The sequence below is a fragment of the Chelonoidis abingdonii genome, chromosome 7 (assembly GCF_003597395.2).
Source record: "Chelonoidis abingdonii isolate Lonesome George chromosome 7, CheloAbing_2.0, whole genome shotgun sequence".
NCBI classification, from domain to species: domain Eukaryota; kingdom Metazoa; phylum Chordata; order Testudines; family Testudinidae; genus Chelonoidis; species Chelonoidis abingdonii.
The window spans coordinates 98,003,814-98,030,458 of NC_133775.1; the positions used below are offsets into that span (position 1 = coordinate 98,003,814).

General features: G+C 38.3%; 1 protein-coding gene across 1 annotated transcript in view; it reads right to left on the reverse strand.

Moving 5' to 3' along the window:
- The window catches only part of FSTL4 (follistatin like 4), a 464,313-nt gene that overhangs the window by 300,557 nt on the left and 137,111 nt on the right, over positions 1-26,645 (reverse strand). The window contains exon 4 of the mRNA XM_075068134.1: positions 7,845-8,093. Coding sequence (XP_074924235.1) covers positions 7,845-8,093 — 249 coding nt within the window. The remainder of the gene's footprint in view (positions 1-7,844; positions 8,094-26,645) is intronic.

Here is a 26,645-nt window from a genome sequence, read left to right on the forward strand (position 1 = left end):
TTGGTAACTACTCTGTATCATCATTTTGAAAATAGGGAACCCAGAAGCAACTATCTTCTATGTCCATTGAAGAGGCTATATGGAATTCCACACTGATTTTGTGCTAAATTCTGACCCTAGGCTCATGCATATGCTGCTCACTGATTTCATCTAAGTGCAAAATTTAGCAAAAGTTATGAGGATGCAAATTGCTCCCAGGCCTTTGCTGAAAAATAAAATTATATACTAATGTAAAGGCAAACATCTATTTAGCTTATTGAAAAAATATTACTGACATTTTTGGGGGGATGGGAGGATCCCTCCAAAAAAGAGAGAGAGAAAACAGGATTGGAATAAGAATATTAGTTTGTTCATGAGCCCATACATCTCCAATTTTCCAGTTAAATTGCGGTCAGATAAAATAAAATTAGAGATGTGGTAAAGACTGGACAGAATCAAAATATGGATAAGTAAATCAGCATAGCACAGTGCGTATGTAATGGAACGGTCAAGAATTTGGTCAAGCTAGTGGCATTGAATGCATACAGTAGTACAAATTAAATCCGACAAGCTATAGTGTAAAGTCACTGCAAATCCCAGCAAAAAAAGCTGAGCTTTGTATAAAATGCAGTATAATAGGATGAAGGGGGTATGTCAGAATCTGACAGAAGTATACACGAAGAATGAAGCAGGGAAAGTCAATGCGGCTTTTCATTCTGTAACATAGGTTTGATTGACAGGGGAGCATTTCAAGGCTGCAGATCTTGCAAAAAATAAATTAAAAAACCATGAAAAGACAACAACATATATCGAAATAGAAGAAAAATCTTCTAATACGGGTACATTGCAAAGAAAGTAAATTGTTACCAAGTATCTGAAGAAACTCATAAATTAGGGGAGAAAATAGAAAGGAATTACAGCAAGAGGAATAGTGTATGCATAGTATTTGCCACACAAAAGTAGTGAGAGACAAATGAGTGAAGACACTAAGTGGGTGTAAAGAAGAAAAATGAACAGAAGTGGAAATAAAAGAACTTCTGCTATGGGAAAACAAAGTAAGGATGGCAAATCACCATGCTAAAAAATTATTTTGCTGTGTTGCCAAAAAGTGTGTCTGTGCATCTACTTAAATAGAAAAGTCATAGACCAAAAGTGCATTTCAAATAAGTGGAACAGCTGTGATGGTGAATGTGGATATTTTTGATTGTCCATAATTAATATTTTTTCCTAAAAGGCAGAGGAATTTCATCCTTGTATATTTTGTTGCCCAATTACAATCACAAAGCACTTAGTGTCACAGTTTCAGGGCAACTGCACCTGCACTGCCCTTCCATGGTTCACCAAGGATACCTGCCTAAGACTTCTGGCTTTCAGCCATCACCTTTCTTGGGCAGAGACCCACGTTTCACTCAGTCCTGACCATGGATTTTAAGGCTGCGTAGCTCACTCCCTTACACTCTGATATCCCCAGCAAGCCAGACTGCTTAAAAAGGCCAGGGCCTGCACTTTGCTTTCTCTCTAAGGGCTATGAACAGCGTATTGACCATTGTTATAAGTTACCACACAGCTCCCTCTAAGCAAGCACATTTATTCTATTTGTACAACTGTACTATTAGTCAGAAAAGCATCAGAGTCCCACTGGCCCCTCTGGAGAACAGGAAGGTGAATTTGTCATCCAGAGTTTGTCTTCAGATTAAGTCTTGTGGGGATCCAACTTCCTGTTGGGGAGCAGAATCGCCCTTCTCCAGTTCTCTATTAGCTTGTGCCTAGGTTCCACTTTATTCTTCCAGTATTTCCCTAGAACTCATCTTTGAGCATTCTAGGATCTCATGCAGGTGTCTGTCGAGATGGGTCATCTCTTGGGTGCCAGACTGCTGCTCAATTCCAATTTGGCATATAATGTACTCCATGATGCCTTATGGTAAGGCCTTACAAAAACTAAATTTTGATGTATTCTGAACATTTTTACCGATATAATTTACTGGTTGTCCACTCTTTCCACTCATTGAGCAAGTCTGTTTGCCAATCAACCAGATAATTTGGTCCATCTCAGTGGACTTAAACAACTTTAGTACTAACTAAACTGCCATCTGCTGGTGTTATTAAATGTGATACTGGGACTGAGGAGCCAATACTGGGAAAAAGGAAACAAAATATAAATTCACTAGGATGAATCTTAAATCATCTTCCATGGATTTCCTGACATGAATGCCTCCAAGAATGATTAATTCTTCTCCATGACAGCTTAGTGGAAAGCCATAAAACCCTTATTCCCTCGAAAGAGGTGGGGTATCCTTTTATTTTTTCACCCCCACCCCAAAAGGCCTAAATATAAGATATGAGAGAGATCTCTGCCTAGGAAACTAACTGCTTTGCATAAGAAATAAAATGACTCAGTGAGAACTGCACAGGCTGTCACAGAGACTGTAGTAAGAAAAAATGGTGGGATGAAAGCAGAGTTAGCTTGGGACTTTAAATATCCTTTATTTTCCCATTGTCCAGATTCCATCCCAGTTTTGCATTCATCATCCTAGTAACTATAATAGTACAGAATAAACTGCCAATGATGTAATATGAATCAATCAATCTGTCCTTATATAATGCTATCCCTAAAAGCAGCACATCTGAGCACCTCACAGATCAAGAAGGGAAACAAAATGTTAAAAAATCAAAATCAAAATAAACAAAATGAAGAAACCGACATCTTAGACACTATTTTTGTTATCTTTTAGTAAGTGTAGACCTTGCTCAGACATTGAAATGTGGTTGATCTGTAGTTATGTGTAAAGGCCATCAAGTCTGACATTTAGATAATTGGATAAACTGGCAGACCATAAGGATTCAATCTATAGTGTTATCCAGACACTGCTACTTGGGGATTTTAATCTTAATTGAAGAAGCCAACAGAGAAAAGCACCTTGAAGAAGTCCTCTCGTCAACATAATCTTACTCAAATAATTAAAGTATCTACTTATGTTGATTATAGAAAACAAATAGAGAGCCCTTGCAGACTGACTGAGATAAACTTCATCTCTAGTTCAAACAGACCAGTTTGCACTTTCAGGCTCTGTTCTCCAACCACCCAGACGTAACAGTGCAAACAACTAAATTTATTATTTGAGTATATACATTTATCAGCCTAATAGTTATTATTATTAATAATATTGTGATCATAGAATGGCATAATCTATACGAGGGCTGAAGGAGCAATCGATCAAGGTTACCAAGCTGAATATTATTGTGCTAGGTGCTGTAGAAACACGCATTAAGAGACAGTCCATGTTCCAAAAATCTTACAGGCCAAACAGATAAAGGGTGGATTAATGGGAGCATTATTATTCCTGGTTTACAGATAGAAAACCAAAGCACAGTAGTCCTTTCTGACATAATTTCATGGTGTATTCAGAAAACTATTCAAGCATGACACTGTATCGTTAGACATAATGCAGCCATTGCAAGGACACCAATTACTGAAATAAGAACTCATTCTCTTTAACAGTATTTAAAATTAAGAATGAATACAAGACTGGTTCAAAACCATAACTTTAAAAGGGCAGACTATAAGAAAGTATGAAAAAAAATTCCAATAACTTTCTAACGAGGAGGGAGAGTATAAGGCCTAATTTTCAAAGCTGCTGAGCACTTGCAGCTGCATTGACTTCAATTGAATTGGTCAGAGTTTAGCACTTTGGGAAATAGCTCACTAGCTCACTTGCTGAACCAGCTCTTTTTTAGAAAGTGAAGACCCACTCTGGTACTCAGCTTGGAAAACACAGTATCTCTTATCTTATAACTGGCTATGTTGTATGTAGAACTAGAGCACAGGGAATGGATATTCATCTCAAGAACAAAGTATGTAACTTGTAAATTTCTTAGGCTTCCACTAATACATTATTGAGGGAAAATGCCATAGATCAATTCATTCCAGCACTATATTTAATTAAATAAGGATCAGCATAAACTCCATGAGTAGAAACATTCGATTACTCTTCTAGGGCAAAATGAGATATCAGCATGTTGCCCTGTTTCCAGTATTTCCAAAGATATATCAGTCAAAAATGAAGCTTTCATAAACTAATGTGTATAAGCAAAGTAGTTTGTGAATGGCTTATTTTCTGCTATCAAAACAGAATCAACAACATTTATAGAAATAGACCTAGGCAGATTCAAAAAGTTTATAAAACAAACGAATTCCACTGACCCACATATATTTTATTCTTGTATATCTGCCTTTAGACTCTCCTTTTTCATGCTTAGTATTTTTTTAAAAAACTTTCTGTCTCTTGTAAAATAAGATACATTGATTCAGAGGCTAATTAGCATCTAATGACAATGTATGACACTTAAAAAATGGGAGTGGCAGCCATTTCTCCCTCATTAAAGATGGAAGGGTGGTCCAATAATTAGGGCAGGTTACAATTCCCTGCTCTGCCACAGAATTCCTATGTGATCTCAGCAATTCACTTAGTCTGTCTGTGTCTCAGTCTCCCTTCTCTAAAATAGGAGTAATAGCCCTTCCCTAACTCACAGACGGATTGTGAGGGCAAAGACATTAAATATTATGAGGCATTCAGATACTATGGTAATGAGGGTCATAGAAGTGCCAAAAAGAGACATATTTCTGCCATTGAATCCAACTTTTTTTTCAAAAATACCCTTCACTATTATCACGTACAAACACTTATCAATAAACAAGGGGTGATGAATAGTTCTGCAGACATTCAAATACTTCTGAATATCAAGGGGCCAGTGATCTGAAGATAAAGGAATTATTCTCATACTTGACCACCTAATTACCACTGGGAAATCTGGAACACCCCACCTCATACCTTTCTTCTGGTACCTGGAGCTACATTTGATAAATGTAATTTTCAGCTACACTTTATATTCAGTAGTGTGTGCTCTGTACGGCACGTCACATTGAATTGGAAATAATCTGTGACTGCTCCCAGTACATTGCGTTATATCAATTGGCTTCTGCAGAACTGATTGCAGGATGAAGGTCTAATGTATGAAACAGAAATACCCATATTGTTCAGTTATCTGTATCTACAGTATGAGTTATTACAGAGCAGCTAAATCTTTACTTTAAACCCATTCTAATCTTTATGATAATCATGCAGCAATGACCAATATAATAATCTCCCTAAACTTCAGGCATATCAGATAGAAGGTAACAGAGGAATGAACAAAAGAAGAGAGAACTTGGCAAAGACTAGTTGTAGAAAGGGTTTTCTAATGCCATCTGACCTTCATGAATCAGATATACTTAAGCAGCAGTGTTAGTTATACCTCTAAACCTCTCCTTTTCTCAGGGTATGGCTACACTTGAAATTTCAAAGCGCTGCCACGGCAGCGCTGCAGGAGGCTGCCGCGGCAGTGCTTTGAAGTGTGAGTGTGGTCAGAGCGCCAGTGCTGGGAGAGAGCTCTCCCAGCGCTGCATGTAAACCACATCCTCTACGGGTGTAGCATGCAGCGCTGGGAGCCGCGCTCCCAGCGCTGCCACACTGATTACACTGAGGCTTTACAGCACTGTATCTTGCAGCGCTCAGGGGGGTGTTTTTTCACACCCCTGAGCGTGAAAGTTACAGCACTGTAAAGTGCCAGTGTAGCCATACCCTCAGATTAGTTGCTGACACCAAATCTAAATCTTTGCTGGTGTAAACTGTTATAGATCCATTGACATGAATGGAGTTGTGACAATTTTCACAGGCAGAGAATTTGGTCCACTTAATTTTCTTTCTCCTTGTACAAAGGAATGCTGTTTGGATGGCTCATGATGATATTGGGGAGGCTAGATATAATCCCTGATATGGAAGGAAATTCTAAAAGGGACATTTATAGTTGTGCTCTGACAACAGTTTCCTAGCTGGTACGTAGCTTTCTGTCTGAAAAGGCAATTCTGTTTCCTACATTCTGGTTCTCACAATGTTTCAGTCTTGAAAATTTCACAGGTTAATGAGTGGAGAAGTACAGTTTCCAAAAGAGATTGTGCAGCAAATTTAAATAACTACAGAAGAGACTACACAATTAACATTATTTTACAGCAATGCAAAGCTGATTGAATACACAGACCCAAGGTCAGAGCTGTTGTAAGCAGGTACACCACCATTAGGACTGGAGTCTGCCTACAAAATTTTATTAGAATTCCTGATTTCTCTCAATTCAATTTCCCACAATTTTTATGCTATCCCGTAATTCTTAATGAGAGTTATACATTCCAGGTAGAGCTGAAATTGTGAGTTAGTATAAGTACTCATTAGGAACTGCCCCTGTTGTAAATTGAAAGTAACATCTTTCAAATCAATGGAGTCACGCTGGTATAAAACTAAAGTGAGATAGAATCAGGTCCTTAGTCTATATAATTTGCTTTTGAACTGGTTCAAATGAATTCAGAGGTTAACTTGTATTAGACATAAATCAAATTTTTCAGAAGTGGCCGCTTGTTCCAAGTGCATCAACTTCTGCATGCCCAACTTGAGACACACTGGTCCTGATTTTTAGAAGTCCCGAATACCCGCAGCTTGATGTAATAGACCATTTGAAAGACATTTGCAGTAATTATCCTGCAGAAACTGTTTCTTCACAGTAATTATCTAGAGGTAGGTTCTCTGATCTCTGTCAGTTAACCAGTTTCCAAAAATTTCAATGATATCTAAAGGAACGCCAATGAATCTGGCTGAGTGTAAAGAAAAGAGAAACACTATTTTCAGGAGCATCGCGTGAATTTCCTGCTTCACTGCTCAATACCCAGCTCATTTCTAATTGAACTGGGAAGAAAGAAAAAACAGAAACCACAGAGACGATGAAGGACAATCCTCAGTGGGGGGTCTCTGGAGGAGAGTTCCATTTCTGTTAACTTTAACTCTTACCACTAATTCTGGTAGAATCCAGATTTTAATTGCTTAAGTGAATTGTTCATGACCTGCATTTTGGCTATGTCAGATTTTTCTGCAGGGGTCATACATTTATTCAGCCATGCAGCTGTTCCAAGACTGGTATCACTGCTTCTACCACTGTCAGAACAGACAACATGTGTATTATAACTTCTAGGGTGACTCTGTCTGTGGGAGCATCTCTCTCCAGGATGCCTTAGCCTTAGGACATACTTCATTTTTTATTGGGCCGGTGTATTTATGAGTTAAATTGAAATTATTCTTCTCATCTTGTCAAGTCTTGGTCACGATAGTTTTAGCCTATTATTTCTCATATATACACTCACTGTATACCTCATCTCCCCCAAGTATTTCTTCCTCTCATTGCTGGCACCACACCATTGATTCAAATAGCACGGAAGATAATTAACTGTATGTATAGCCAAATACCATCAATACAATTCTTACTTGATTGTTGCTGAAACATCCCTAGCACATCCACAAATCCTCTAATTCTCACCTACTGTGCAATCCATTGCCAAACCCCAATAACGTGGGACCAATACACTATAAGTTTCCCCATTCAGTTATATGAGAAAATTATGAATTTCTGCTCCCCTCACAGAGCACTTACAAGTTCCCCAACAACCCTTATGTAACAAAGTGTACTATTTCTAAGGTGTTTGTCTTGTTCAAAGCCTTACAAAACAAATTCCATAGTAAAATGTTATTACATTGGAAATTATTAAGTTCCTATTGACTGCAATGCATACAATGTATACAATGATGTTAATTATTTATCAGTTACTAGTCTGATTTCATTCTGGGTAACAGTGATCATGGATTTAATAGCTTGATTAAGTATTGGGCTGGAATAAATCATCCTTCAAAAATGTATCTTACAAATAATATGTAGCACACAGTCATTTATCATGATGGAGGTGGACAATGGAAACTCTATAGCTTTGTATATATATGATGATATCCTACCTTTGAAGAAACAGTCTTTGCTGTGGATAATGTAGATTTTCTTCCTCTGCAAGCATGAGGCTCGGTGGACTTCACAGTGATTTTCATAAAATTTGCCATCAGATCCACATACTGGCATATAACTGGGCTTGCAGTCTTCTAGGCATTTGCATTCAGGTTGATTAGTCTCCTTGTTAACAACACACTTACTTCCCCGGCCACAGTACTTTTTTTCACATGATGCATGTAGGCCATCTTGCCCATAAAGCACTGAAAAAGTAGGAAGTTTAAACATTAACTATATTTGCTTAACAGGATTTAATTGGTCTTTTGTTTTAGCATGTACACTGCAAGCTTAGAGGACATAAGGATTCCAAGGATACATGGGCATCCTATGGACAATATTGCAACTGTGATATGGAGAGTATCTTCATACATAGGCTAGCAGTTCTACAGCCCCCATTCAGCAATGCATTAAAGTGCATGCTTAAGTAGTTTGCTGAATAGTGATGGGCATAAGCATGTGTTTAAAGGTAAGTATGTGCTTTGCTGAACCATGGTTTTCAATGACTAAATACCTATACTATGTTTATTCTGCAGTTCTGATGTAGTATTTTAAGACTTTGTTGGGATTATATTCTTCCTTCCCAACTTAAACACTGAAAAATCAATGTCTATTGGCCTGTATAAGCATCGATGCGGACCTCTTTTTCTAGTAAAACTAAAGGTTCCTGAATTCAAAGAAGTCTACTCAGGTGTCACTCACTTTAACTCTCATCTGACACTGGCAGAACCCACAGTCGCTAGCAATGACACAAATAAGACTCTGAGAGCTGGTGACAAAAGAAAAAAGAAAGAAAACAATGTGTCGGACCGACCCATAGCAGGGGTCAAAGATTAATCATTTTTGCATAGGGGGGGATTAATCATATTAATGTGCAAGCTTAACTTTGTGGCTGATGCTTTGGTTCACATTGGCTGTACCATATATTGGGGTTGGTTAGTTCTTTAATTTAATTCTTGTATTTTGCATTACTTAGTTATATGCAGGATAGATACCTATTGCTAGACCTCTTATAAATGTATTAAATAGATACCAATAAATAACTCACTCTCCAAAAACAAAACAACAGATATTTATTAACTATTAGTTAATCCATTGCTTTTTTTTTCATTTTTATATCATAATAAACAAATCACTCAGATATTCTAACCAGGCAAACCTCCATTTAGCACCCCATGTACTATGGGTCGAACACACTGATATCCTTACCTAGATAGGCTATCAGCTTCCTACATGGGTAACATTTTCAGAAGTGCTCAACGTTGACCTAACTCCGCTCCCAGTGAAGTCAACGATAAAACTCCCATTGACTTCAATGGAAGCAAAGTCAGGCCATTGCTGAGAGCTTTTAAAATCTCTCTCCTGCAAGGAGTCTCATTAGAGTCAATGGACTTACTAATGGAGTTCAGTGCTTCCCAATATTAGTGAGGCCATCAGCGTCTGGCCCTATGTAAATATAACAATAAATAATGTCTAGTTTCTTATAGGTATTAGCACAATATGATGAACTGAACATTACTTGTATTTTCTACTGTTTTATATTATTATAATCCTAGAAAATTTAATTTTGGATTGTAATAGCACTGCACCTAAAATTTCTGCACTGAACGGCTTACAACAGACCTGTTATTACTATAATTTCTAGAGGATGGGGTATTTTGAAATAAGCCACTGTACAAAGAGCAATAACCAGCATTACACTTAATTATGAGTTTGGGAAAATTAGAAGATTACTGGGCTGCATTAATTGTAATAAGCATAAGATTGAGAATTACAAAGGGATGTTACAGAAAGAATAATTAAAACATGAAGGTAATTTGGTAACCAACATTTTACTGCAAGCTTTAATTAATCTCCCTTGTTACCCATTTATGATTTCCCAATGCTACATGCTGATAGAAAATGCAACAGTGTTAAAAGCAAGACCTCCGGATCCACTGCAAACACCAAGGGGTTAAAAATAGTTGTACAAAATGCAGGTCAAAGTTTCCACATGTAATAAACTCATTTTTGCTAGCTCCTTGTTAAGTTTGTTTTTATCATTGTAAATTCGAAAGAAAAGAATCTGTTATTGGAGGATTAACTATTTGACTCAATAACTCATTAAAATTCCTGCACCTTGGCAGGCTAAGAAATATTGACTTTTCCCCAACCCGTAATAAACTAGAAAGTCAAAAGTGACTCTGAGCAGTTTAAAAAGTACAGTCCCTCAGAGGGATATCTGAATATCCTTTATTAAGTTCACTAATTGTTCAGCATGTCTCTTCAACCTATCCACAGCAATACACATACTGTGACCTCTTACATGACCTGCTGTCAAGGTCACCTATAATTACCATATCTATTGTACATTTGTCAGAACAAAGGTCTCGATGTCTGAGTGAAGAAACTGTTAAACTTGCATTATTATAGTTGCTTAGCTTGTTCAACAGAATGTGGCACACTAGGAAATGCATGTCAGCATTTGCTGGTGCAGTTTAAGATTACATTTTTTGTGTTTTGTTTGTTTGTTTTTTTGATTCTGATAAGATAAATGACCTCCCACCCCTTCTGCAAAAATCATAACTAAATTAGATCCGTTTCTATACTTTCTTCTTAGATCCCAGATATCTTAGAGTGTGACCACCCACACGGAGTCCATGGACATTCTTTTGTAGGATGGAAAAGGTTGAGTTCCTCCAAACCCTGGTTGCTCGCTTAAGACTGTTACATGTCCCGGATTGTATGGATGTGCTGAGTTGTGGAGGGGATTTTAGTAATCTTAAACTATCCACCCCTAAACACACACACACCCCCACCCCCACCCACCCCCTTCAGCTAGGCTGGTTTCTAACTAGTACACGAAGCAGAGCTAGTTACTTTGCTCTCTGGTGTATGTTCCGCAGTATGTTGCTAACACTAGCCAGGAGCTGCATACTGCCCTTTTGGAAGGAAAGCACACTGCCCCCATTGTATATTTATCTCCCCTCCCCTTCCCCACCCCAATCCATCCTTCCCTACTATAGCCACTCTTAAAACACAGCAGTAGCTGTGTGCACCACCCACCTCATCGTTATGACTGGACCAGCAAGGAAAAGATTTCTGCCTTAGCATCAGCTTTATCTTGATCTTTTTTTTGTCTTTTGTTGGTTTCTGTCACAACATCTATGTTCTTGAAAACAAAAATTTGTGTTCCCATTGTAATGCAAATATTACTGACCTTTAATGCTGTGACCGTTTGGGTAAGTAACAAGATATATAAGACCTCTAGGTAGCTCAGGCCTTGCCCATTCTACATACTATGAAATTATCATTTAAAACATTTCTGGTTTTTAGTGCCCTATGGATTTTGTTCATGGATAGATTTATGTGATTCTACTGCCCACAGAACTCCTGATGGTAACTTTAGTGCAGGCTAGATTCCAGTAACTGCCTGTACCCCAAAAACAACAAAGGAAAAAGCTGTTTATTTTCCATTCAGTAAACCAGACATGTCTTTAGTGGTCTCACATGTCTGGAAGCTGGAGATCACCAAGGTGAAGTGTACAGATATGGGAGTCTCTTTGGCCAGAACCTGAATGAGGTTGATATTAACAAATTCATCAACACTAATTATTAATTAAATTAATATTTGTACAGTCCTTTGAAGGTGTGAAGCATCATACAAGTGTCACCAATCAACATACATGGATGACATGCAAAAGTGACAATAAAAAAGGATATGAAATATAAGGACCCAATAAGAGAAAAAGCCCCAAGATGTTTGACTCCAAAAGCACAGGCCTCTTTATTCACTAAGGCCTGGTCTACACTATGGGGCAAATGCATGAATAACGTAGCTGGAGGTAATATTGCTTAAGTCGACTTATGGAGATGTCTACACCATGCTGCATCGATGGGAGAAACTCTCTCATTGACGTACCTTATGCTTCTCATTCTGGTGGAGTACCGGAGTCAATGGGAAAGCGATCTGCGGTCAATTTAGCGAGTCTTCACTAGACCCACTAAATCGACCATCGCCTCAGCGTCGATCCCCACAGGGTAAGTGTAGACATACTCTAAGTTAACTTAGCACTACTAATAAAGAATAGTTATGACCAAGATCTAGGTCCATCAAACATGAGTAAGTAAACATTGAGCAGTCATGGGATAAGAGAGAAGGTCTTCTCATGGCTCAGTAACTGGTTAAAAGACAGAAGACAAAGGGTAGGAATAAATGGTCATTTTTCAGAATGGAAAGAGATAAACTGTCATGTCCCCAGGGATCTGTATTGGTACCATGCAGTTTAACATATTAATAAATGATCTGGAAAAAGGGGTAAACTGTGAGGTGGTAAAAATTGCAGACGATACAAAATTACTCAAGATAATTAAGTCCAAATCAAACTGCAAAGAGTTACAAAGGAATCTCACAAAACTGGGTGACTGGGCTAGAAAATGGCATATGAAATTCAATGTTTGTAAGTGCAAAGTAATGCACATTGGAAAAATAATCCAAGCTATACATGCAAAATGATGGGGTCTAAATTAGCAGTTAACACTCAAGAAAGAGATCCCAAAGCCATTGTGGATAGTTTTCTGAAAACATCCACTCAGTGTGCAGCAACAGTCAAAAAAGCTAATGGAATGTTAGGAATAATTAGGAAAGAAACAAGACAGAAAATATCATAATGCCACTATATAAACCCATGCCCTGAATACTGGGTGCAGATCTGGTCACCCTATCTCAAAAATATATATATTTGAATTGGAGAAGGTACAGAGAGGGCAACAAAAATAATTAAGATTATGGAATAGTTTCCATTTGAGAAGAGATTAAAAAGACTTTTCAGCTTGGAAAAGAGACGACTAAGAAGGGATATGATAAAGATCTATAAAATCATGAATGGAGAAAGTGAAAGTGTTATTTAGCTCTTCACATAACACAAGAAACAGGGATCACCAATGAAATTAATAGTCAGAAGATTTAAAACAAACGAAAAGAAGTACTTCTTCACACAACACACAGTCAACCTATGGAACTGATTGTGGGGGATGTTGTGAAGGCCAAAACTGTAACAGGGTTCAAACAACAATTAGATTATTTCATGGAGGATAGGGCCATCAATGGCTATTAGCCAAGATGGTCAGGGATACAACCCCATGCTCTGGGTGTCCCTAGCCTCTGATTGCCAGAAGCAGGGAGTGGATGACAGGGAATGGATCACTGGATGATTGCCTGTTTTGTTCATTTTCTCTGAAGTACCTGACATTGGCCACTGTCAGAAGACAGGATACTGGATCATTGGTTTGACCCAATAAGGTCATTCTTATGTTTTTGTGAGTAGGAAGATCTCAGTCATACAAGAGGAATCCTCACAAAAGTCATTAATTGTGGCACTGGAACAATGGTCCTGGTGGCACAAATTTTTCCTTGTTTCAGCTGTGATATTTTCTCTCATGTATTTATTTATAATTGGGACATTAATATTTATTTGCATTATAGCAGCATACAGAGACCCCAGTTGGGAGCAGGGGACTATGGTAGGCACTGTAGAAACATAAGAGAAGACAAGGTCCCTGCCCCAAAGACCTTACAGTTGAGTGCCAAAGTTTGGTCACAGGGAAAACTTTTACATACAATTTAGTTAAATCCTTGCAAACAGTGCTGCAAAATGGAAATTCTGAAACAACCTTCAGTGCAGCAGAACTTGATACAGTCATTATTTTACTTTGGTTACCTTTGTAAATGGCTGCAAATTAAGTATTTGTTTAATAACAATGATGCCACTGGGACATTTCCCCACTTAGGAAATAATGCACCAGAACTTCAACTGTATAAGTCGGCATAGTGCTATTGAAGTCAATGATCTGCACTGATTAATATCAGCTAAAGACTAAAGCAAATTTAACATCATGCTAATATTTGTGAGTTTGCCATTCCCAGCAGTTAACTTGACTGAAAGATTATGTAACTGAAGGGTCCATATGGGGAAGCTACTGTGGTGCTACAGACCCTTTAGCATACGGACTTTAAAGATAAAGTCTTAAGATACACTGAGCAGTCCAGAAGCCACATGGAGGATTTTAAAAGACATTCTTAATTATTTAGCAGCTAAGGTGAGTAAAAGTCCCCCATTAAACTTCTGACTTTGGTCATCCAGTGTAAAATCTTTCCGAAGTCTCAGAATCACAGGGAGGGAAGGGCCCTCGAGAGGACATCTAGTCCAGTCACCCACACTCTTGGCAGGACTAAGTATTATCTAGGCCATTACTGACAGATGTTTGCCTACCACTTTTCTTGCTACCTCTTGTGATGGCTATGTAGAACATACCCCATAACTACCGAAAGAGCATTCAATTGTAAGTAAACATAGAATTTCCATGGCTTGTCAGCTAAGATCTGTGCTGTAGTAGGGCCAGATAATGCTGGAATGGCATAATGGCACTTTTGTCACATGGGGGACACCATTTTGTTCTCAAAATGGCATCCTTCACACAGTATGACCTCGCATGCAAGGTCAAACTACATGTAGGACGTCATTTGGTAGAGTGAAATGGAGTCCTCTGCACAGCATGACGTGTGCAAGGTCATGCTGGGATTGTTATTCCAGTAGTTGCCCGTTCAAGACCACACCATTGGTTAAAACACTGAACTTCTCTGCTTTTGAGACAAGAACGAAAACAGGGATGCAGTTCACTAACTAAACTTAACCCCTTACAATATTTTTCTTTCATGTTATGAAAACTGAATGAATTTCTCACTCCTACAAGGATTATAAAACACAATAATGGAAAAGGTAATCAAGTGAAACTACCAGCTAACTGCTTGCAGTATTTATGAGCCCCACAGCACTGCATGAAAAAGATATAATTCGTTTAATTTATTAGTCATAAAGAAAGTCATTTACCTAGGTTAAAAAATGATCATCTTGTAAAACAAGCCACTTTTCAACACTAATTAAATTTACCAAACATGGCCAAAGCCTAAGTAGTTATATTAAAGTTAGTATGAAGAGAAGTGGAACTTCATTTGTCTCCATCAATGACAAGATTATGTTCCTCAGAATTTTGGCTAGAAACGTGAGAATTTTGGGATTCTGGTTGAAAAACAAAGGCCAGATGTGGTTGGTAAGACAGGTGCAGTTCAGGAACTGTGTCAAGTCTTTTAACAGGGTTTTGTTTATTTCAAAATAAAAAATTAAAGGCAAAATGAACATGTAATTCCTATCCTCAGACTTATGAGGCTATGCATCCTCCAACCACCGATTAATTCATGAAGTTCAAGGCCCTTTCTGCCTTTTATACATTGCAGAAGATATTACAAAGTACAGTCAACTTTTCATAATTTTCTCATCCCTAAACCCTATTCCTTACTTTGGCAACACTCCCAAGGAGTTCAGTTCAAAGTTAGCTTGAATAAGGAGCAATATAATAAACAGGGCATCATCATCACACCAGCATTAAAGTCACAGCAAAAAATAGATACATTATATCAGGCTTCTGACCAATTGTAATTATGCAATTCTGCACTTGTAAATTGCAAAAACAAAAATTATAATGTTTGCATAAATAAGAAGATGTCAAATTCTTTGAGAAGAACACTGGGCTAATTAACATCCATAGACACACTTTTGAAAGTTGTTAACTAATCCTGATTTACAATGCAGGAAACAAAGCCACAAATCGCACAGCAAGTCACTGTTAGAATCAAGATTAGATACTTGGTCTTCCTGTTCCTCAGTTTTCCCTTATTTAAAAGAGGGACTATCGCATATTCCTGCTTCATAGGCAGTGATAGGAAGTCAGTGATGTTTGCAAAATGTTATATGATTTTAATGTATTTTTATTGTACCTGCATGAAAATCAAATCCTCAGAACTGCAGAAACAACTGCAGTAATTTCTTATGAACCAACCTGGTTTGTCCTTTAGATCTCATGGAAATCTAAAAAAATTAACAAAATTAATTCAGCCACTGCTGAATTATGTGCCTGATTGAAATATATAGACAAGGTATATTTATATAGACAAGGTAGATTTTTTTTTCTTTTTTTTAAGCAAACACGCGGAAACCAACACAGCAGAAATGATCTGATAATTTAGATGAGGAAGATCCACATACTGAGCTGTGCCTAACCATGGAAAATTTACACCCAGAAAGAATTCATTTGAGAAAACACAAGCAACCTTAATTGCAGTGGTTTTCTACTACTAGAATATACTAGATAGAGGGTGGAAAGAAAAAAAATATAACCTCTACTAAATAAAAAACCTGCAGTAAATCTACTGGAAATGTACTACTTCACTGCAGTTTCAAGTTCAGATTTTTTTGTATATCTTGCTTGCTACCTGCAATAATCATGTACGATCCAGTCCTGCAAAAATATATCCCATCTCTGTTAGACACAAATTTTTTGGGAAGAATACAGATTGCAGATACATTTGTTGCTTGGAACTCCCCATACACTTGACTTAACACAATAATTTTGCTTGTGCTGATAATAAAACTGCAAATACCACAGCATGGGACCTTCCACCTTCTCTGACTAGCACATATTTATCATATGTTCATAGGATAATTCACGCTTTGAAGTAATATAAGTTCAGACATATGCATATTTCTGTTGCTAGTCTTTGCTGCTCTGATTTCTTTCTTTCTTTTTTAACAAGATGGTGACTCATCCTGGAAGAAGAGTATATATTATTACAGTGCACCAAATACAGTATAGAAAACGGGACGTACGCTTCAAGCTGTTTTGCTACTGATACAACCTGCTCAAGTTTAAGTTTGCTCATGACATTTGGCGCTACTGTACTGTTGAAAAGATTAACAGCTTTTATTGTAACTACAAGGACTGCCCACTCCTTCAGGTAATAATAAGGTTTGGAGATCATGTGCATTATTCACAAGCACTTTCTAGGGAGGGAAACACACACTTCTCACTCACCATTCCAAAAGAAAGAAATACAGTAGCCTCGGAGGAAAAAGACAGAAAATTATCATCCACTACATTAATCTTGAGGCCTGTAGCAGGGCAGGGGTAAAACCCCTTTAAAGCCCTGCCAAAATGCTGGCTATAGGGTGCTCTCTGGCCGGTAGGCCAGGGATAGAGATGCAGGTACTCAGTAGGGAGCCCAGCTGCAAGCTCTAATGAGGACTGGCTCAGACAAACCTGCTGGGCTAAGTAGTGACAGCTGGGCTGAGGCAAGAGAAGGCTGTAAAAGCCCTGGGCAAACCTCAGTGGGGAGGCTAGCCTGGGAGGAGACAGGAGGGCAGTATCTCTGTCTCCTTGCCACTAAGGAAGCCTCAAGGGCCAGAAGACCCTGGGGAGGGTCTGTGGGGCACTAACTGTTGAGAGCTCTGGGCACTGCACGAGCACTGTAAATAAAGACACTGGAGTGATTCAACAAAAGAGGAAGTGAACACTCTTTATTAAACCAGCCTAAACACAGGGTGCAGGCATAAAAGTAGGAGAGCCTGCGCTCACCCTGTGACAAGGCCCTATCGGAAAGGGAAGAAACGGCATCTAAATGATGACATAGAAATATTGTTCAAAAAGCCATAAAAGATAAAGCTATAATTGTTTCAGTTATAATACACATTCACATACTGTGGCAAGGCACCTTCTCAGTCTCCCCAGCCTCTGCTGTTTTTAGGCCTGGTGAGACAGGCTTGGGTAATGCAGTCCCCCTTGGGACACAGGGGAAGTCTGCTCCCCATTTCTCCACCAGTCCTGTTTAGAGCATTTTTACTTCCTTGTGGGAGAGAGTACTGCCTCTCCTCCTGGTGAGGCTCGCTGTCTTGCTGCTCCTGGCAGCAGAGCTCCTTCTCTCTCTCTGCTCTCCTTCCTCCCAGGGAAGGGTTTAAAAAGGTCTCAGGCAGCCCTAAGTTGAAATCAGCTGATCCTAACTAACTTCAGGTAGCTGTCCCTCAGCTGATTCTAATTGCTACCTTGGTAAACCTTTCTCGGTTGAACCTGATTGACCTGTAGTTGCCTCCCAGTTGATAGGGAGGAGGGCCTTTTAACCCTCCGGGACTGATTCCTACCCCTCCCTTGCAGCCGTCTGTCCTGAGTTTATCACAATACATATCAAGAGACACACACCCTCTTTCTAATCTTTATACATTGGCACCTCTCTAGATAGCTACATTATTTACGAGTGCCAAAGCCACAGATGGGTAATGCAAGTCATTCCAAAAGAGTGCCAACAGAATTTTATACCAAACTGCACTATTTTATTTTCTGAGGATGCCACATATTAAATTATCAGAGGGGTAGCAGTGTTAGTCTGAATCTGTAAAAGCAGCAAAGAATCCTGTGGCATCTTATAGACTAACAGATGTTTTGGAGCATGAGCTTTCGTGGGTGAATATCCACTTCGTCGGATGCATGTAGTGGAAATTTCCAGGGGCAGGTATATATATACTAGCAAGCAAGCTAGAGATAATGAGGTTAGTTCAATCAGGGAGGATGAAGCCCTCTTCTAGCAGTTGAGGGGTGAAAACCAAGGGAGGAGAAACTGGTTTTGGAGTTGGCAAGCCATTCACAGTCTTTGTTTAACCCTGAGCTGATGGTGTCAAATTTGCAGATGAACTGAAGCTCAGCAGTTTCTCTTTGAAGTCTGATCCTGAAGTTTTTTTGCTGCAGTATGGCCACCTTAAGATCTGCTAGTGTGTGGCCAGGGATTAAATTAAAAACAAAAATTAAATTAAATTAAATTAAATTAAATTAAAAACCAAAAACAAACACTTCCAAAATTACCTCACTATTTTAGAGATTTGTTTTTATTGATGCTCTTGTTAATATATCACTGCATATTATATAAGGTAAATTAGTTAGTATGATTCCAACTGAAAAAAGCTCTGATGGAGACGATAATGATTAGGCACAACTTAGACATTTCTAAAATTGAACAAAAATAGCTCTTCTTTATGTAAGAATGTTGTGGTTTTCTGATCCAATCTTTCAGACTTTCCAGGCCTACAAACAAATACTGTCTCCTAATGGAAAAGTAGGAATCTCTCCATTCCAGTGGTATAAAGTTTATACTTCTAGGTCCTGACTTTGGATATTAAACCTGCCACCAGCACAGAAAGAAGCAGTGTCTTTACTGTGCCCCCATATACAGTGTTTTGCAGAAATGCCAGATTGGAGTAGAAGGAGGAAACATTTCTCTGGCAGATTTTTTACTTTACAGCAGCTGTTTGAAATTGATCAGTTGTTAATAATGTTTGAATAAGTCCCAGCATGGATGGAGTGGACTATGACCAGACCCTACACTACTGAAGCTGATGGGAATTTTGGTACTGATTTTTATGGTGCAGAATCAAGCCTCTCGTGGGCAAAATTCAGGGGAGCCAGTTCAAGGTGTCTTTTAAATCTAATGTATCAACTCAAGAGATGACCATGTTCTACATAGCATATATAAATTTTAAATGGAGAATATGACAAAAATCAAGAATAGCAAATAAAGCTGGCAGCCATGAACACAATATTTAGCTACACTGTCATAAAGTGGATGCAGCATTATGAATCAGTGAAGGCAACAGCTGCTGATACAAGAAGAGATGAAACAAGCTTTGGATTGACAGAGTTGAAACCTATAAAATAAGGACAAATCAGTAACAGAGAAAAAGTCGCCATAATCGGTATGCTTCTATGGAAAAAAAGAAAAAATTGCATTTGTAACAAAAAGGCAGGATACAATCTGTTCCTATAAAGTGTCCAGTTTGAACCTGATCAATCCTTTAAGAGGATTTCCAGAATGTAGCTTTGAAGATACAGATATGAATTCACTGAACCAAGTGCAATTCTCTTCCCCACTCTCCAGACATATAAGTGGATTCCAGTTATGGACAACCAGAATAACTGTTAGAGGATGGACTCTTTCCTAACAATGTATAATCCTCAGAATCATATATCAAAGAAACTGGTAGTAGCCGGAGAAAGTATAAAATTGCTACAACAAACGGCAAACCTATCTTGAAAAGACTTTTCATTATAAGTTTTCTGTGACTGAACTGCAAAATCCTGAAATCCCAATAATGTGCACTGAGGGAACTGTTTAATTTGTGTGAGTATTGTAATTATTTATCCATATAAAATTTGAGTTGTTGGTATTCAGCAACTGTAAAAATTAGGCCAGAGGCACCCAAAGTTAGAGAACACTTATGAAACTGTTGGCTTTAAAACCTTTCTGTGTCAATTTTTGCATTGTAAAAAGGGGATTAATACAACTTCCCTACCTGACAGGACTACGAAAAGGATTATAGATGACATTGTGAAAAGGCTTTGAAAATCTCCAGTGCTATACTGTGTTATTATGAGTATAATTTGGACGAAGTTTTGCCTAATTTCAAACCCATTCAAACACTATGGGATCAAAAGGTTGGTGCTAACACACATTATTGACATGGTGTTTTATTTATGAGAGCACAAAACAAGGAATAGAGGGCATGGATACCAACAAATCAAAAGAGTAAATAATGTAAATTATATCTGGAGATAATTGCAGAAGAAAAATGTAAATCTGTGTTTGAAAATCTGTCCAAAACATCCATACTATTAATGTGTGACAGTGAAGCTTTTGGGGCCATTCTCTTCTCTTTAGCAAGAAAAACCTGAAGCAGATCAGTCATCAAGACTTGCTGGCTTATTTAGAGGATTATATATCATAGGTACTTAATAGTGAATGTAATTTTATTATATTATTACAATGCACCAAATACAGTTTAAAGTCTAAACTATGTGTCATTGGGATTCATATTGATCCAAGGACAGAATTTGGCCCTGGGTTTGGTGACTGGAAATGTCATGAAGGAGATGACAAAATCCCTTTGGAAAAAATCACAGAAGTAATGAGACACATTACTTTACGGTTACATCCCTCTCATCCATCAGAAGGTCTTTCTTTTTAAAACTTAATTTATTCCAAGGTACCCAAATTTAAAGCTTAGTGAACAACTCAATGGGCCAATGCAGGAGTTAATGTGAATATCTTTCTGTTATGTTTAGGTCTTTACTCTCCTAGTGCTTCAAAATAGTGTGAAGCACAAAGAAGTGAAGAAACTCTCCAATATCTGATTGGTAGTATCTGGTTCACAGTAACTGTGGGAAACAGAACCATTAGAGTTCAATATCCTATACACTTCTGAAAGAAAGATATGAAATCCACATAGGGTGTTGCTCAAGGTTGGTCTTGTTGCATTTAATTTCTTCCATTAGCCCTTCTCACTGCCCCGACCTTCAATCTTACTTTCAGGACTATCCTTCCTTTCCTCTTGTTTTCAGTTGTCTTTTATCCTTTGACCACTGCAATGAGTGCTTGCATTCTATGGGCTATTGTAAAAGATTTGAGCAATCAATAGTTCATGGTCATGTATCCACCTGCTATTCCTTAAGTGAAATTCCTGTGACAGAGTGTACGAAAAGGTTGGAAAGTGATAAAGCAATAATTAGAGAGGACTTGTCTGTTTTCATAATGATTTCTTCTATTATATTCCCAGTGCAAAGAGCAGAAGTGAGTTGGAAAGATTACTTCTGTCTGATTGTTTATCTTTACTTGTTGATGCTTTTCTATTAAACTTTAATTTTGATGCCAACATTGGTGGGTTTGGTGTAAATTATCCACATAGAAGTTTCCCTTCCCCTCTTCTAATGTTTTCCAGAACCATATTTGAAGACTTTTTTCAAGTCTTGATTGACCATTACATTGCTCACACTTTCCACTTCCTCTTATACCTCATAGGCATAGAGTTATAGACTTTAAGGTCAGAAGGGACCATTATGATAGTTTATATATTTCTCCAAGGAAGCTAACTTTCTTTCTCTAAAAGTTGCCTTCTTTCTTTATAAATTGCTGTGATTCCATATACCTCCACATATAGCTTTTCTCTCCTTCCCTGGAATCAGACAGAGTTCTCGCTTTACACTTTGTGTCAACAACTGGCTCAATAATATTTTTTTTCAGTGGTAGAAATGGATCTGACCTAGAACACCAGATCTAAGCCCCCATGGCTTTTGAAGAAGTTCAGATCCAGATAATTTCTCTCTTTCTATTGGTTCCCATTAGAACAGTAAATCCAAATACGTCTGAACTTTGAAAGAATTTGGATTGAGAGACCAGTCTGTGTTTGAAATCCATGGCTCAGGCCTATCTCTGCTTGGAGAAGGATCAAAGCAATATCCATCAGTATGTTGCACCACACTGCAGCAAAAGGTGAACCTATCAACAGCCATCATTGTATGATCTCTATGTGTAAACAACTCATTTACTGTGAAAATTCTTTTTTCTATTGTATTAGCAGCCATGGTTCAGAAACAACAGAAGCTAAACTCTGATATGAGGAAGGACCTTACTGTCTTGCAATCTCATAGTCTCTGATTTTGGTCATCCACTGCCCCACTTTGTAGTAAACTCATTTACAGGGGAAAAATTACTTTTCTCATTTATTTTATACATAGTTCATCCTGACACATACATAAACCAGATGGCACTGCATATTGGATAGACTGATTTTTCAGTTTCCTGATTATTCATTTTCTCACTCAGTACATCAATTTATAAAACTCCACATAGAACCAAAATAGCTCATCAATGTATTTGACCCAGAAATGGAAACATAGCTGAATTTAATTTATTTTATTATTTTTTGGCTGCAGGTTGAGTAGGTGAAGAGATATCTTTAATGAATACTCATTTGGCCTCTTATTACATTATTCTCAAATGCTGCTCTTGGGGAAAAAAGATAGATCCTTCCTCATCCCGAGCTATGCTAATACTCTGTGAGGTTTAACTGATGTGATTAATTATAAAGAGTTATAGACTTCATGATAGTGAAGCCTGTGTCAGCATTTCCAATATCAACTCCTTATTTTAGGTTTTGTGATATGCAACTGTGTCCTGGCATCAAACGTCTCACTCTTGGAACAATATTTTAAGTGCTCTCGGGGCAGGCCATACAGGTACAGAATGAGTGGGAGTGCAAGCTTCCACACAATGCTCTCACTGGTGGAGAAAGAAAGAGACTAGCATCATGACCTGGCCATCTCCTTACTAACAAAATAAAATAAATACTATAGCTTTCTTCATTAAATTATCCTGTAAAATTCATTAAATTATCCTCTATTCAGTGGGAATAGAGCATACACGGTAATTTTCAGGAATGAAAAACAACTTAACTGCACAAACAAGAAAGGACAAAGGTTTATAACCTGAACATTCACATGAATCTCACAAATACGTACATATCTTCCTGCTCTTATATTTTAGGGTGGTCTCAAGAGAGAACAAGGATGGCTTCTTTTAGAAGAGTCAGATCACAGTTCATTTCATGTTTTCCAAATTAGATTAAATTTCAGGTCGTGCGTCTAGGGAGACTAAACTAATAGTTTTAAATCCCAGCAAATAATTAACAAAACCCATTAAGGAAATGTTCCACTTAGTTTACTATGCGTCCTATGAATAACTAAAGATAGATAATGGTGCTAAAAGATAGATTGAGCATATACAAAGTTTTATTAAGAGTCTATTTGTGGGCTTTAATATGTTTGGGTGTAAAAGTTGCCAGTTTCAGAAAATAAATGGGCAGGAAAAAAAAATAAAGCCATTTAGCTATAACGGGTTTGTATTAGTGCAGGTATTTCAGGTGGGCGCTTACTGCTCAAAGCATACTGCAGTTTGACTCACTACTGCATTACTTGATTGAAGAGGCATCTTCAGAAATGGGATTAGTATCATTCCTATATCACATCCAAATCAGAATAAGCTTCTTGCTGAAAACTGTTGAGGTTACACAGTCTTTTCAGATTTTTTTCCCCCAAGAAATTTCATTTATGTTTTCTTGCTGAGATGCTATACAGCCTCATACCTTATAAGAAAAAGGCCTTACTATATAATAGAAGTGTGAGGCAGGAGCCAAACACTTCCATTACAGGGAGAATTAAATCATATAACTACTGAATGAGGATGTAATACATCTGTGTGGGACATAGAAGGAAAGACATTTTTATAAATCAATCTTGAGCTGTTACTCAAGAAGGAAAATAACTAGTGGCAGTACCTACTCACCAACTCAGTGTAAAGAAGTCATTGCCTGCCAGTGTACATTCCCTAACCTCACCCTTAATTAATCATTTTATTCCAGTCAATACAATTGCAGTATGTAAATGAATTGAGGGGAAAAGTAGACAGATGACAGAAGAGTGGCGGTTCGTATCTACTACTCGACCATCATTTGTGATGTTGGGAGGGCTGCAATGTGGGGACAAAAGTGGACGAAGAGAGAAACAGAAAGAGAGGAGAAGAAGAAGAGAGAGTTTCTTAGTCACCATGGTAGTACAGACAGAAAGACAGACCAAACACTAGCTCTTTCAGACCACTGGCTCTGTCCAAATAGACAGACAGACCACGAGCTCTTTCATTACAATTGTGGGCCTATGACAGTAGAAGTCTATCTCTCCTCTATTTCCTTTTCCCTCCAATTATTTGATTTTGTCAACCTTCAAAATGTAGCAGTTAAGAGTCTAACGTAGTTAAATGTTCAGCTGTCTCTCTAAAAGGAATCACCGGGCCAAATTAATCTCTGATGTAAAGAGGCACCTCAAAAAGGAGTTCCAATAACTTACAAAAAGTGGAAGTATGGACCTGCCATTTCAAAGGGTCCATCGGGGGACAAGAAAACTGTCTCAGCAGGGACAGCTTACCAAGGGACTGTAACATTCTCAACCTGAGGAGTAAGCCTAAGTGCAAAAATATCGTGAAGGACCACCAGAGAAATTCAAATTTCAGGGGAGTCCAGAGAGTTCTTACAGCACTGCCTGAGACATAAAATAGCATTCCAAATGAGATTGCTGCATCATGACCTCATTGTATACATTATTGTTTGTGTGTGATTGAAACTTCAAGATCTGAGGGTTTGGCTACACTTGAGAGTTACAGCGCTGGTGGTGGCTTTACAGCGCTGTAGCTTACTCCCTGTCCACACTGGCAAGGCACTTACAGTGCTGTATCTCCATGGCTACAGCACTGGTTGTACTCCACCTCGACAAGAGGAATAAAGAGAACAGCGCTGGTGCTGCAGCGCTGAAGTGCCAGTGTAAACAGTGATTAATCTTACTATGTTGTAACTGACCTCCAGAACCTTCCCATAATGCTTTTAAGGTAAAGATAACACTCTTTGTTTTATTGTGATGCCTCTCTTTGTTTTGTTGTGAACTTAGGGCTCCCAGAGCTGCTTATCTAAAAAACAAACTCAGCTACTGTTTGCTCAAGCAGAGGCAGGCAGAGGGATCCTTTTGGAATGTTTGCTTGAGGAGAGAAGCAGCACAGCGTGCGGGAGGGAGGGAAGGGTCCGTTTGGGAGCAGCTGCTTATCTGGTCTGTGAGGAAGAAAACAAAGAGGGCTATTTGCATTTAGCGAATGAGAGAGGGGTGGGGAATGGGTCGGAACTTGCAAGGCAGGGAGCTGACACAGTGTCAGCTCCAAAAATCCACTCTCTCTGTCTCCCCCACGCTCCCTGTCATACTCCACCCCACACTCCTCTTTTGAAAAGCACATTGCAGCCACTTGAATGCTGGGATAGCTGCCCATAATGCACCACTTCCAACACCGCTGAAAATGCTGCAAATGTGGCCACACTGCAGCACTGGTAGCTGTCAGTGTGGCCACACTGCAGCGCTGTCCCTACATAGCTGTACGAAGACAGCTTTAATTCCCAGCGCTGTACAGCTGCAAGTGTAGCCAAACCCTGAGAGAGAAGGGTAAGGAAGATGGGCAGTGTAGATTGGGAGCTATTGCTTCACTGGTTTACAAATAATAAACTACTGCAATTCATACTAAATATTTAATTATTTGAAGACCTTTCCCAGTTTCTAAGCCCAAAAGGAACCCTTCATAGATCTCTTCTTTGGGGATTAGGGAATTTCAAAAATGAGGAGGCAAGAGAGAAACCAGGAATTCCTTTAAAAGAGAGATTTCGTTAAAGTTTTACTGCTTTTGATACATATTTTAGAGCCCTTCTGAAACTAGAGAAGTAAAGGAAACCATGTGAGTCCAGTCAGCCTATAAAAAGCTCTATAAAGTGAAGAAAATTGAAAACTAATTTCATTTAAAATAACAATAAAAGAGAAACAGGCTGAATTAGAAGAAAACATTTGCAAAGAAAAGGAAAGTCACATAAGTATGTATGTGCAGATATTTATAACAGTGAAACATGTCCTAAGCAAAGATTGGCTGCTTAGTAGAAGTGGCTTTTAACTAAAAGGTTGAACAAAATTGTATTGGAAACTGCATAGGGATCTTTGCTAACCAGATGTACAATCCAAGTTAGATGCATCCCTTTTCAAACTGAACTACCTGATTTTATGGAAACCATTGAAACACTTATTAAATACATGACACAAAGTTACAAAGTTCATGGAATGGATGTTATTTTGAACACTCCTAATGTTCTTAAAGGTATGAGACCTGAGCAGCCATAAGCTTTTATTTCCATTTTGACCAATATAGTGAACATTCAATATACCCTGATTTGAGATCAAAGAGAAACGCTGTCAAGCTGCAATACAATTAACAAGGGCATTTAAACTCCTCTCTTTAATTTCACTCATATCTTTACTAAAGCTCTGTCCCGGGCTAGTGAACTTACAAAGAAACATTATTTTCAGAATAAAACCATCTAGCTCTGTTGCTCGTCACGCTAGTGGTTTTTCAAACTCCCAGAGCTGCATTTTGTATGGGCACCTAATTACAATAGAAAATGTTACTCCACCACTATTATACACCCTATGCATTTCAA